Below are 14,652 nucleotides of genomic sequence, written 5' to 3' on the forward strand. Positions count from 1 at the left end.
ATTTTTAAAAATCCTAAATAAGTCTCTGTCAGTGCAATTAATTGATAGACTATTAAAGGTAAAGGTTCCCCCGCACATGCGTGCCAGTTGTTTCCAACTCTAGGGGCCGGTGCTCATCTCTGTTTCAAAGCCGAAGAGCCAGTGCTTGTCCGAGGACGTCTCCGTGGTCATGTGGCCGGCATGACTAGACGCCAAAGGCGCACGGAGCGCGTTTACCTTCCCACCGTAGTGGTCCCTATTTTTCTACTTGCATTTTTACGTGCTTTCGAACTGCTAGGTTGGCAGAAGCTGGGACGAGTAACAGGCGCTCACTCTGTTACGCGGCACTCGGGATTCGACCCGCCAAACTGCCGACCTTCTGATCGACAAGCTCAGCGTCCTAACCCACTGAGCCACTGCGTCCCAATTGATAGACTATTACATATTATATATTCTGCTAAAAAGTAATATCTGATTTCAGGTTAATGTGAATCTGAACCCAACCTTAATTTATTCAAAATACCATGGTTAAAACAATGCAACTTAATACAGTATATGATCATCCCTGTCATTCCCTCTTCCTACTGCCAGAAAATAACTGCCCTTCATATCAGTGGGAATACACCCCAAATTAGCCAAATCTAAGAGGGAGAAAATAGACAAATTCCAAATTATATACTTGTTAAAGATACTATTAAGAACTTTTAAAAAATCAAAGATAATTTTTTAAAAAATGCCAAAGCAAACTTAAAACATGGACACACCCAACAGAGATCAGATACAGATATATTACCTTAAATTATAAATGGATACACTATTGGATATAATCAAAGAAGATATTCTTAAATAGGAAAATATCATCACCTTAAAGCAGGGGTCTTCAAACTTGGCCCTTTTATAACTTGTGGACTTCAACTCCCAAAATTCTGGGAGTTGAAGTCCACAAGTCATAAAAGGGCCAGGTTTGAAGACCCCTGCCTTAAAGCTACAGGTAGTTCTCAACTTACAACCATTTAGTGACTGTTCAAAGTTACAATAGCACTGAAAAAGTGACTTATGACCATTTTTCACACAACCTTTGCAGCATCCCCATGTTCACATGATCAAAATTCAGATGCATGGAAACTGGCTCATATTTATGATGGCTACAGTGTCCTGGAATCATGTGATCACTATTTGCAACTGTCTGACAAGCAAAGTCAATGGGGAAGCTAGATTCACTTTACAAGTGTGTTATTAATTTACCAACTGCAGTGATTAACAACTGTAGCAAGAAAGGTTGTAAAATGAGGCAAAACTCCCAAAACTGTCTTGCTTAGTGACATTAATTTTGGGCTCAATTATGTTTGTAAGTTAAGTACTTTCTGTACTTTAAATGTATTATTCAACAAGACCAGGAAAAATGTAAAATATTACCAGTTGTCTGAAAGAATTTGCTTCTTGCCTATTACAGGACTACTAGTTTTACAGGAAAGCTGCTTTCTTCTAAAGAGGTCTGTTGGGGTGCGGCAAGGTGTGATAAGAAACTTGGAGTATGGTGTACAGATGGGTCTGCCCCACTTTTTTAGTCTGGATAACTCTTCACAGTCTGCAGTCAAAGAGGAAAAAAGTAGAAGTTCTGAAGTTTGTTGCGTAGGATCAAAGATTTATTTTGTCTAGTATCCTGTTGCCACTAGCAGCAGATAGACTCCTCAGGAAACCTACAAGAAGAGCTTTCGTATTTTCCCCCCTCCCCCCACCTGACTCCTCACAGTTGACATTACAATAAGTAATAAGCTGCTAGCATAATGAACATTAAGCTTAGTTGATGTTCTTTGGGCCAATTCACTAATATTCCAGATTACGTTAGCATGGAAAAGGAAAGGAGAAACATCGTAAAAAGAGGACAAGGTAGAAATAAAGTTATGTATCTTGATAAAAATGATTAACTGGAAATTTCCAAAAGCTATAAAACGTCAAAAACAATTCAGAGAGATAGCATACTTTCATAATACGTTTACCACCATTCCCACACATACACACTCATCAAGTGACATCAGTCAAAAAATATTTCTGAAGCACAGATTTATGTAAAAATTATCCATATGTCTTAAAAGATTCTATTCAAAATATTTGATTTGACAAATTTCCATTTTTTAAATTTCTTATCCTTTGCTATGACATTTTATCCAAGATCTAATGGTAAATGAGAAGGCATTTGCCAGCCTGAGAGTTGCCCACCTTAGTTGTAAGCTGCCTTTAGGTCTATCTCCAAGAATTGGTCCATTAAAAAAAAAAGTCACCTAAAACTATGGCGACAACACCATATGGAAGTATATTCCAGAAGGTAAGCTACGTTCTATATAAAGCAAATTCCATTATATTGCTCCTGACCTACAACCAATAGATAAGTTTGAACATCCAAGTTCTAGCATTATGTACTAAAAAAGCATACTGTCTACATTAGGTTGTTTGAAGGACCGTCTTTTCCCAATCTGATCTACCCGATCCACCAAAGTGTGGAGGCAGGGAATGCTATGGGTTCCCTCTCTAAAGAGATCCGTCTGATGGGCCAAGAAGAAGGGCCTTCTCCATGGTGGCTCCCTCCCTATGGGACATCATCCCTACAGACACTCTTTGACACTCTTCGCAAGGCTGAAGAAGACATGGTCTGCCGCTGGCCATAGGAACCCCAGAATGATAGGGAGGCATCAATCATTGATTGTTGTCACCACTGAGGTGAGATTGTTGTCACCAGTGAGGTGGAGTTATTGCTTTTTGTATTGTTTTTGTATTGGGATTTTTTTCTTGTAAGCCACCCAAAGTCAATGGGAGTGAGTTGGGCAGTCATAATTAATTAATTAATTAATTAATTAATTAATTATAGTTTCATGAATTTACATTGTATCCACTCAATTATTTTTATAATCAATTAACAAGTAAATGATCTTTTTAGGGTTTTTTTGTAGGAAGATGATCCCAGCCCTTTTTGTTGAAACAAATGAGTGTGTTACTAAAAAACATGGGACATTACAAAATAATACATGTCATCCCCTGGGAGACCAGGGATGAAATAAGAAAGGAGAAGGCACTACAACAGCTTCAGCAAAAGTGACCAGCTTCTGGAGTAGAAAAGGAGGCAACACAAGAACAAGGAGAAAGAAGAGGGAATAAGGCAGGGACTATGCACAATATAAAGTCAGAAAGAACAGAATTTCTTTATTCCTCCAGAGCAAACAAATATTGCCCTAAAACTAGTATTAACAGGAAGGCAACACTTATGGAAATTCCAGAACTGGAATGTGGAAACAATTTGTGGAGATGGATAGAGATACATTAATCATTTGCGATTGTTGGAATCTTGGAGATTCATCAGTATAATCTTATTGTCACCACTTGTCACAGATCAACATTCCCCAAAGTGGTGTTTTCCAGATCTGTTGCAATACACCTTCCAATAGCTATGCTATACTAGGCTTAAGGAACTGTCGTCTAACACATTTTGATAGAAGGCTGGGAAAGACTCCATCAAATGCTTTCTCTCAAAATTCTCCAGAAATGGCAATTAATATTGAGAGGGGATAATATTGTTTTTCTTTATACTGGATTTGCAGAGGACGGGCAATACAAAAGGTTCGCTCCTCTGCAACAGATGCTTTACTCAAGTGAAATGCCTCCATTCACAGATACTGAGTAAACTCCACATAGGGCAAACATGCCCTTACACCTATTTGCAAGTTATATAGAACTTGGAGGGAACATCATTCGTAGCATCAATGCCAAAAGAAAATATTAAAATCCAAGGTAGAAACAGAACACACTTATAATTGCCTTTAGCAGAGTCTGTCCAAGGGCTCCTGCTCTACAGCATTACTTGACAAAATGGAAGAACCAATCATAGTTCTTTTAAGGCCCATTCTGATGTTCTCCAAACATCAAGCGAAGGTTGGAGACAGGACGATAGTTATTCAACGAGGCCGGGTCCAGAGCAGGCTTCTTAAGGAGGGGCCTTACCACCGCCTCTTTTGAGGCGGAGGGGAAGACATCCTCTGTCAATGAAACGTTGACAACTGCCTGGCGGCAAACATACATAATGCTCCTTTCTCCTATGTTCCTCACAACTACCCTGTGAGGTGAGGTGAGCTGAGAGTGACTGGCCCAAGGTCAACCAGCTGGTTTTCATGTCTAATGTCATGGTTCCGACAGATGAAACTCTTCAAAAGAACCTCGAGGCATTGTTTACCTTAAATAATTTTTTATTCGAGTAGCATAATATTGGCACTTACATAATTGAAGCCAAAAACTCTCCTGGGCACATAGTGTCAAAGCACAATTCCCTCCTCCAATTTACAGTCATAAATCACATTCCCCAATTAGCTTGAACCACGGGCTTCCTCTCCAGCCCACCAATTTTTATCATCTCTGATTTCAACAACCTTGATTCTCACGCTAGGCTCAGTGTTGTTATGTCTAGCTGGACTCTCATTCACATCCCCCCTCAACTCTAAAAGCGAAAGGAAGAAAATGGCTATATTTCCATCTGTTGTCAATGCAAAAACATCCGATGTTAGCAGCGTTGACATCTAAGGCAGGACTAGAACTCACAGTCTCCTTGTTTGTAGGCTAGGACCTTAACACCACCACACCAAACTGGCTCTCATCCATTTCTCCTTTTTTTGAATTGATGTCTTTTTATATCATTTGTATGCTTTTATATTTTAGCTGTACAACCCCCAGAGTCACTCTGAGGTGGGCAGTATTTAAAAATTTGACAAATAAATATTTGTTTTAGGAAAGACTTAGTTGGCCATTGCTGCAGGAAACTATTTGAAGATATTGTTTATTTCTTTGTTCAATTTAGTTTCTGCCTTCCCTTCAGGAGCTCAAAGTGGTGAAATAGCATTCCCTCCTATTTGTCCCACAACAACCCTGTGAAGGACAATATAGTTACCATGCTCTTCTCCAAGAGGAAGTGGTGCAGAAAGTCGCCACTTAGTATTTCTCCTATCTGGTTTTGGCAATGACTTCAAAAATTCTTGCTTCAGGAACTGAGCCTTCTGTTCTTCAAACTGTTTCCTCTATCAAGAAACACATGGAGCATATCATTATTAGGATTGTGCAGAGCTTTGGATTCAGGCTCCAAACGTTGCTTTGCAGTATTCAGATAGCATTTGCCCACAATAATTTAAACCTCTTCTGTCTTTTCCTAGGCTAGTGCAGCGGGCTTTAAGGTACTCCAAACAAAAAACAAGAAATCTGTTCAAATCAATAAATAAGAGGCACACTGAGCGATACCTAGAGTGACACACTGAGTGACATCCAGACACCCACTCTTATTACTGTGTCTTTCACTATGTTGTATTTTATCCTTCTAGTGTAGCATTAAGAAGAAAAGCCTCTTCTCATTGTCCCTTAGTCTCTTCTCTTAATCTCTATTGCCCTTTCTGCTTTTCCGTTGTTCTATTCAAAACCCTAACCTAACCCTAACTTTGACTTTATCACAAGCATACATTGCTTAAAATTCTTCCGGTTGCCCTCAAAAATTTGATCGTGCCTCTATCTCAATACGTTCTTTGAATTATTGTATCTAGCCCAGTCCAGAATTGTTCAACCTCCTGACCATTAAAAAAAAGCTCCCTCTGCCATGGTTTTTGTATTTCTTCTCCTTGTTTGCACTGTTTTATTGTCTCTATAAAAAAGAGGTTCTTGTGCTACACTTTTCCCACTGATAGAATTTAAAATAAATCTTGATTACTGTTCACCTTGCCTGTAAGTGCTGCTAATTTTTTTAGCAGCATAGGTAGACATTGACTTAAGACCACAATTGAGCCCAGAATTTCTGTTGCTAAGCAAGACATTGGTTAAATGAATTTTGCCCCATTTTACAACCTTTCCTGCCACAGTTGTTAAGTGAATCATTGCAGTTGTTAGTAACATGGTTGTTAAATGAATCTGGCTTCCACATTGGCTTTGCTTGTCAGAAGTTTGCAAAAGCTGAACACATGACCCCAGGACACTGCAACCGTCATAAATATGGCTGAATTTTGATCACATGACCAACTGTCATAAGTGTGAAATACGGTCTTAAGTCACTTTTTTCAGTACCATTATAACTTTGAACAATCACTAAATGAACTGTTGAAAGTCGAGGACTACTTCAGGAGTTTCTTTGGGGCCTACTAACATATTCAAAATTTGAGATTAACCAGAGGGCATTGTCACTAAGGAAAGACTCTAAATGTTCTAGCTCTCCCTCATTTACTCCATGTTACTTAGCTGCTTTTCCTCTGCCCATGAAATTGGTTGATTTTAACAAAGATGATGATTTTTTCTTATGGGCTACCATAGGACAATACCCTTAAACACAAAGGGAGAGGTCAAGATGAAAAATCTACTGTAGGTTTTATAGAGCAGGGCTTTTCAACCAGTGGTATAGGTACCACCTGTGGTACATTGGCACCTGGCAGGTGGTACATGAGCATCCTAGAAAAGTGTTAGCGGGGGATGGGAATGAGCTGAACCAGTGGCAGCACCGCACAAGCCTGAGCGAGAGATGGCTGGAGCTGCAGGGCTGTCAGGCCTCAGGGGAAGCCTCAGGATCAGCACCAGGCTCCAGCTGGAGCTCAGGACTGATCCTGGTGCTTCTGCTGAGCCCAGAAGCGCCGATCAGCTGGAATGTTGCAGCGTCTCCAGGGTCTTGTGATTTACATTCAGGTGCTTGGCAACTGATTCATATTTATGACGGTCACAGTGTCCCAGGGTCATGTGAAGTGACCAAAACCTGCTGCAACCACCCAGTGGAAGGGGGGGGGGGAATAAAAACCAAATACCCACCCCACCCCACCCCCGCTGCCAATCCTCAACAGAAATGCTCACAACAGTGAAAACCTTGGACAGGAGGAAGAGTGCCTCCGGGCGGGCAGGCGTCTTGCTTGGCTGTGGCTTGGGGGGCACTTTTTTCAGTGCCATTGTAACTTCGAACAGTCACTAAGCAAACTGTTGTAAGTCGAGGACTACCTGTACTTCATCACTTTTTTCCTTTTTTTTTTTGGTCATCAAGTTTTTGACACCTTGCTAGGCAATTGGTGGTACCTGGATGTTGCCATATCCTAAAAGTGGTACAATGGGTGAAAAGGTTGAAAAGCCCTGGTATAGAGGAATTGCTGCTGTTGGCCATAATATGAAATTATCAACTTGGCCTCCGGGAAGCAGGGGGGAATGACGACAGCTGTCTACCTCCCATCCTAGTCGAATGGCTGCTTCAGTAAAGTTCTTCCGTTCCCCTTCAAATGCCTGTTTCTGCTCCTGAAACAGTTCTCGCTCCTCCTGTAGCTGCTGTTGTTCCTCTAAGAAGTAAGAGCCCTTCAGGTGGGCAGGCAGTTCTGAATTGGCAGCAGACATTAATTGCTCCTGAAAAGTATTATTTTGAGTTAAAGTTACAAACAGATCCAGAGAGTTCAAAAACATGAATTTCCCATTATAGACAGGCCATGTCTTTGTTGCTTTACAATAGCTTAACTGTTACAACTTTTCTCAGCAAATCCAGACATATACTTTGATGAGGATGATTATAATTCGGCCATGAAGAGTGAAGTGCAGAACTACAGTTCCCAGCATTCTTGGGAAGAAAAACAAGGCTATTAACTAGAAACAGTGTCTTTTGTTGCATGAACCAATAGAGGGAACCAGAAGGCTAACAGAAGGAAAGAGAATGAGAGTTTCTTCTTTGAAATGCCCTAACTATAAGAATGAAAGTCATTTTCAGTGTTTAGGTAGGTTTTATAGTAGCATTTTATTTACTGTGCTGCTAAATCGCTTTTTTAAAATGAATACATTCTTGGTCTCATTCAGAAAGGCCGTTTATAAATATTTTGTGTTTGCTAATTTAGTAACTGAAGATGTAATTGTGTGATATCAGATTAATGCAGAGTAGAACACAAAACACAAAATAATAGGGTTGGAAGGGACCTTGGAGTCTTCTAGTTCAACCCACTGCCCAAGCGGGAGACCCTATACCATTCCGGTCAAATGGCTGTCCAGTGGGTGATGGAGCACCCACAACTTCTGGAGCAGGGGTGTCAAACTCAATTTCATTGAGGGCTGCATCAGCATTGCGGTTGCCCTCAGGGGGCCAGGTGGGTGTGGCCTGGGTGGGCGTGGCTAGAGTGTGTATGGCCTACTGGGTGGGAGTGGCCAGCTCTACATCGTTCGCATCAAGGGTGCCTATGGGGGCCTGGGCAGGAGTGGGACAGATCTGAAGGTCTCTGGCAGGAGGGGGGTCTCTGGGCCAGGGTCAAGGCAGTGGGGGCCGTTCCCTCACTGTTTCCAGGATGGCTTCACGGGCCACATGAAACCACTTCGCGGGGCGGATCTGGCCCCCGGGCCTTGTGTTTGACATGTCTGTTCTGGAGGAAAGCCATTCCACTGATTAATTGTTCTCGCTGTCAGGAAATTTCTTCTTAGTTCTAGATTGGATCTCTCCTTGATAAGTTTCTATCTGTTACTTCTTGTCCTGCCTTCAGATGCTTTGGAGAATAGGTTGACACCCTCTTTATCTAAATTCAAAAGATCAACATTAACCCATCGGATAGAATTTTCAGAGGACACTTTTTGGTATGGGGTTGCTTTCTCCTTTCCCTTAATTAGGGAGTAAATGCCAAATACAAATAGTTCTCCTTACAACTACCAGCCTTCAATATCCCACCTGTCCAAAAGGCTAGGAGCACCAGGAGAAAGCAAAGCACCTGGAAGCAGCCATTTACCTGGAAACACTGCTGCTGCAATGCAATCAGTCCTCGGCTCTCTTCAATCTCTTTCTTTAATTTCATTATTTCCTTGTCATGATCCGTCACAATGACCACAGGGTTTGGACCATCTCCAACAGCTGGGCAAAAAGATAAAAATGGAGACTGGCTTGATGTACGTTTATCCTCAAGAACCTGGACTAGGGAAAACTTAGGGCAATTGAAGATATATATCTTATATAGCCCATATTCAGACACACACACAGGCACAGACACACACAGAGACACACACACACACATACTGAAACTATATTTAAATGTTTTTTCAAACTAGTATGGCTTGGTTAAAGGGGTGTGGTGGCCTAGCTTTCAGGTTTCTAGGATTCTTGACCAGAAGGTTGGTAGTTTGAGACCCAAACACCATGTGATGGAGTGAGCTCCTGTCCTTGCCTCAGCCTCTGCTCAACTAGCAGTTCAAAAGCATGCAAATGAAAGTAAATAACTAGGTACTACTTTGGTGGGAAGGTAAGGGCATTCTGTGAGCCTCAGCGTATAGTCATGCTGGCCACCTGACTATGGAAGCATCTTCACACAATGCTAGGAAACCAAGATGAGCATTGCCCCCTAGAGACAGACACAACTGGACAGGGCAAAACTTTGCCTTTATAGCTTGATTAAGAGAGTTGGGAAGCTGGCTCCATGCCCTTTAATGTTTATCTTTAAACATTTTTCGTATTACAAAACAATCAGAGTTCTACCTTATAGGCTTGTAAACTAGGTCAAATTGTAAAACTGTAAATAGGATCAGAAACGTTTATTTATCTTATACATTCTTTTTTTAAAAAGCCCTGGAGACAACCAACCTTTTTACGTGATATTAAACCCTTTACAGGAATCTGATGGCTTGCCAACCAGTTTTTCACTGGTTGTCTTCCTATCACCCCATGCTATTGCTTCACGACAACGAGTTTAGCAAGAACCCTGGGCCATGTTTTGATTATAAGCAGCTATTTGTTTTCAGTAAATATGCTTAAATGAGAGGCTTGTTCACTAATGAACTTTAGTTTAAGTTGCTTTTGGATTGGATTCAACTAGAAACAAGGCTCACTAAAACAAAAATGGTAAGTCAAACTTACTTAACTTGCCCTTCACATCTCCATTGTGAATTGAGGTCAAGACAAGGGGAGATTTTTCACACACCACTTTAGTGCCAATTCCAGAATACCAGACAATACTTTACAGCTGCTCTTAGGTTATACTGTATATTGCTGTTAAATCATTTATGAAATACCACAAAATACGGCAGTATGAAGTATTACTTTTGAAGATTCCAGCTGCTGTCTGTTGCCATCCTGCACATGGTTTACCTCTCTAACTGAACATATTGGATAGCTCAAATCTGGGGGATTCTCCTCTTTGGCCTTTCTTCCCTATATTTATTATGCTGCTACAAACCTTTGGTATCCTTTGTTTTTGTGGGTATATTACAGTTTTGATTAACTAAGCATCAAGAATACACTGGAAGTAGAGGGAAGAACAAGATCTTAGGATGAACAAGAACAGGATCTTAGGATGAAAACCTCCTAGAATCCATATGGGTCAATATAAAAGGAAAAAAGAATGACATTGCTATAGGTGTATACTACAGGCCACCCAACTAAGCAGAAGAAATAGATGAATTATTTGCTAATCAAATAACAAATGTATGATATCAACTGAGAGACAAGCTCTGCAGCAAGGGGGAGATCAAACAGATTCCTAACCAACTTAGCTGACAACATGTCATCCAAAAGGTAGAGGAGGGAACCAGAGGAAAAGCTATTCTGAACCTAATTCTTACTAATAGAGAAATGATAGAGGGAGTTGAAATTGCCAAAACCTTGGGCGAGAGTGACCGTGTCATACTGGAATTCAATATAATGCAAACATAAGCAATAGAATATAATCCAACCAGTGTCTTAAACTTTAAAAGAGTTGATTTTAACAAACTCAGAGAGAGCCTAAGCAAAATTTCATGGATGAAAATCCTAAAGGGGAAAACAACTGAAGAAGCATGGGAAACACTGAAAAATTTAACCATAAAAGTCCAGTCCAATACAATACCACTAAAAAAGAAAAACAAGAAATCCAAGAAGAAACCAGCATGGTTGCACAAAGATCTATCTGATAAACTGAAAGACCAGAAGGATAAGTACAAAAAAATGGAAAGAGGGACACATAACTAAAGGCAGAATATCAGCAGATAGCCCGAATTTACAAATATAATGTCAGGAAAACAAAGGCTCAGAATGAACAAAGACTTGCAACAAAAGTCAGAGATAATTAAAAAAAGTTTCTTTCAACTTGTAAATAGCAAAAAAAAAAAGTCAAGGAAACAGTTGGTCCACTCAAGAGAGAAGATGGGAAAGAAGTAACAGGCAGTAGAGAGAAAGCAGAACTGCTTAACTCATTCTTTGCATCAGTCTTCACACAAAAAGAAACTATAGCCCAACCTACCAAAAACATAACTGTAAAAGAAAGATTAGAAATCGAAATTAAAATAAGCAAGAAAATGGTAAGAGAACACCTATCTGACCTTGATGAATATAAATCACTAGGACCTGATGGATTACATCCCAGAGTTCTGAAGGAGCTGGCAGATGTTATCTCAGAACCATTGTATCATATCTTTAAAAAATCTTGGAGCACTGGGGAACTACCAGAGGATTGGAAAAAGGCTGATGTGGTTCCCATCTTCAAAAAAAAAGGTGTGGGGGGGAAACCAGACCCAGAAAACTACAGACCAATCAGCCTAACATCAATACCTGGGGAGATACTGGTAAAAATAATAAAAAAACAGATCTGTGAACATCTAGAAACAAAGAAAGTTATAATGAGTAGCCATGCCAAACCAATTTTATTTCATTCTTTGACAAAGTGACTAAATTAGTAGACCAGCAAAATGCTATGGACATAGTATATTTAGACTTCAGCAAGGCATTTGACAAAGTAGACCACATGATGATAGCAGTATTCCAGTATTTGAAAGGCTGCCACAAGGAGTGGGTCAATTTATTTTCCAAAGCACCAGAAGGCAAGACAAGAAACAATGGATGCAAACTAATTAAGGAATTAGTTGATTCCTGGAATTAAGGAGAAACTTCCTAACAGTAAGGACAATTAACTAGTGGAATAGCTTGCCTTCAGATGTTGTGGGTGCTCCATCACTGGAGGTTTTTAAGAAGAGACTGGACAGTCACTTGTCTGAAAAGGTATAAGGTCTCCTGCTTGAACAGAGGGCTGAACTAGAAGACCTCCAAGGTCCCTTCCAACTCTATTCTGATAGATGATTCTGACTGATCTGTCTTTCTGAACAGGCCAAAAAAGCCAGCATTCCATTCTAGGAACCAAATGCCACTCCTGGAAGCTCCCAAGCGAGCATAAGAGGATCTTCTTTGCTCCCTCTCTGCTTGGCATTTAGATATGTTATATGCATATGGAGCTTCTTGTTCTTATTTATTTTTTAGGGCAATTTATTGTTATTTTGGAATTTTGTTATTAGAGCACTTTAGGTGCAAGGTTCAGGTGCAAGAAATCAGGAGTGAGTGTTGGGTCCAAAATAAGTACAAGTTTATTCCATGCTACCTCTAAACAAGAATCTGAACTACTAGTGGAGAAGGCAAATTGGAGGTAGACAACAGTCAGCGGAATTCAAGGAGGGCTGGACTTAGATCTCTTGCGGGCATGAAGGGACTCCAGACTGATGATGTGCTTGACTCCTCCCTCGGGCTCGGCCTGATCACCAGGATGGCTGTTGATCTAATACTTTTAACTGTTTTCTGTGGGTTTTTTTAGTTTTGTATGTCACCCAGGGCTTACTGGATTGAGTGGCCAATAAACTTAAATAAATAAATAATTCAAAGTGGCAAACAAACAAATTGCAAAAAATATACCTTTTTATCTCATATCACCTCTATGAATATGTGCAATTGCCTTTTTTGCATCATTTAGAGTCTTATGATAACAGCACTGAGCTTCTGTTTGAAGAGTATGATGTGGGAGTTACTGTACCTTGATTATGAACAGCTTTTATGGTATTTCTGAGCCTACCCCACTGTTCCTGGAAGGACTTGTAGGGACAACGTTGCTCTGTGCCCTTGAGACCAAAAAAAGAAAAGAAAAACACCAGAAAGATTAAACAAGATTAGCCAGAAAGTAAAGCAACAGACTCCTTGCTTAACAACTATTCATTAATGACTGCTTTAAGTTACAACGGCGTTGAAAAAGTGATGGATAACTTGTACTTGCCCAGGGTCACATTATTATGATTCAGGAACTTGGCAACTCTTGCACATTTATGACAGTCACAGCATCCTACAGTCACATGTTTGCCATTTGCAAACTTCTCAGCCAGCTTCCAACAAGTAAAACCAATAGGTAAGTTAGTAGGGAAGGTTGTAAGTCATGATCACAAAATGTCTTGCTTAACAATAAATTTTCTGATCCCTATTGTGGTCATACATTGAGGACTACCTACATAGCTACCAAGTGCTAGAAGTATCCCCATGGCACCCTTACTCTAGCACTGCCCCCATCGGTAGCCAGCATCTCTTCCAAGTCTTGGGTCACTTCATTCAGCAATTGTTTCAGTTTGGTGTTCTCAAAAGCCAGGCCCTCTTCCCGTTGTTCCTGCTTGGCTAACTGGATGCGGTAGAGCTCTTCCTCCTTTCTACAACAGTAGAAGACAAGAATATACAGCTGGAATATTGCCAGCATAAGGTGAAATGTTGTTTAATCACTAATTTTTGCACAAAAAAATGAAGTTCCTAAAGCATTTTGTTGTGATTTTCGTCACATGGTTCAGCTCAGTGCCTGATCATCTCTTAAATAAAATGTGAGTTTAATTCCTGGTGATGGATTCATACATGTTATTTTCTTGGCAACTATATGGGAGCCATTTGTTGTTGCCTTCTGGGATTTCCCCAACTTGGCAGGTTCAGCTATAGCTGTAGAATTTCCCATCCAAGTACTAACCAGGTCTGATTCCATTCAGCTTTTTCCAAAACTGATTGCATAACAGCTGTTGGAGCACTATTATCTACTTTATCATTAGTAATTCACTAATCTAGGTATAGCGGGGGTTGTGCATACATACTAGTTTCATGACACTCCTAGAATGGTCCTTAGGAATCACTATTCCTAGATTTGAATGTTATAAAAGTATAGTTGAAAATGTATGATGGATAAATCTCAAATACATACAGTGCTGTCCATTTCTTTATAAATTTAGTTCTCTTCTATAAAATGCTTCTCATGCTGAAAGCCACAAAGGTGTTTGGGTGCCTAATCTACGTTTATATTCCATAATCTCAGTATGGCATATCTCCCATAATGATTTTTAAAATCCACATTGACCTTGACTTTGTTGTACCACAGATATCCATGCCACCTCAATCTCATGTTCTATCCTTCTAACTGCTTTTGGTAGGCTAAATTCAGCAACTTCTTCCTGAACAAGAGGTGGAGGCAAATGCCAGCAACTTACCTGCCCAGGGATCTCCCAGTTTTCCAGGTGGCCCTCTTGCCATCCATCCGAGGAAGGACATTGAGAATTTCAATTGCTAGGAAATAGGAAGCCACATGCCTGAGCAGTGAACGCACTCAGGTTCCCAAGCCTTTCTTCCCCAGATTTGATACCCCATACCAAAGGTGAATACTTGATTTCAAGTTCTGTTAGCAAAAGCTCCATACCCCTCCATTTCATTTCTGTTTATCTTGCAAAAAAAACTTGTCCAGTTTAACATTTCAGAACTGTCATTATGCCGGCTTCTCATCTAGCCAGTGGTTAAGAGACTGTCTGGTGTTTTCTCAATTGTCAGAATACAACTGAGGGCTTTCCTGACAAATGCACTTCTTAATAAACTGTTTTATGTTTTACTTGAAATATAATGTATGTATGTTAGCATTCATT

General features: G+C 40.3%; 1 protein-coding gene across 1 annotated transcript in view; it reads right to left on the reverse strand.

The window, feature by feature from the left end:
• LOC308661767 (afadin- and alpha-actinin-binding protein A-like) overlaps positions 1–14,652 on the reverse strand; it is a gene marked incomplete at its 5' end in the record, with an annotated part of 34,665 nt that overhangs the window by 967 nt on the left and 19,046 nt on the right. Inside the window, 7 exons of the mRNA XM_081316943.1 lie at positions 1,396–1,567; positions 4,910–5,036; positions 7,195–7,368; positions 8,721–8,867; positions 12,748–12,837; positions 13,260–13,410; positions 14,227–14,302. Of these exons, the coding sequence (XP_081173069.1) occupies positions 1,396–1,567; positions 4,910–5,036; positions 7,195–7,368; positions 8,721–8,867; positions 12,748–12,837; positions 13,260–13,410; positions 14,227–14,302 (937 nt within the window). The remainder of the gene's footprint in view (positions 1–1,395; positions 1,568–4,909; positions 5,037–7,194; positions 7,369–8,720; positions 8,868–12,747; positions 12,838–13,259; positions 13,411–14,226; positions 14,303–14,652) is intronic.

The sequence above is a fragment of the Vipera berus genome, assembly GCF_964194415.1.
Source record: "Vipera berus genome assembly, chromosome: 2".
Classification (NCBI taxonomy): Eukaryota; Metazoa; Chordata; class Lepidosauria; order Squamata; family Viperidae; genus Vipera; species Vipera berus.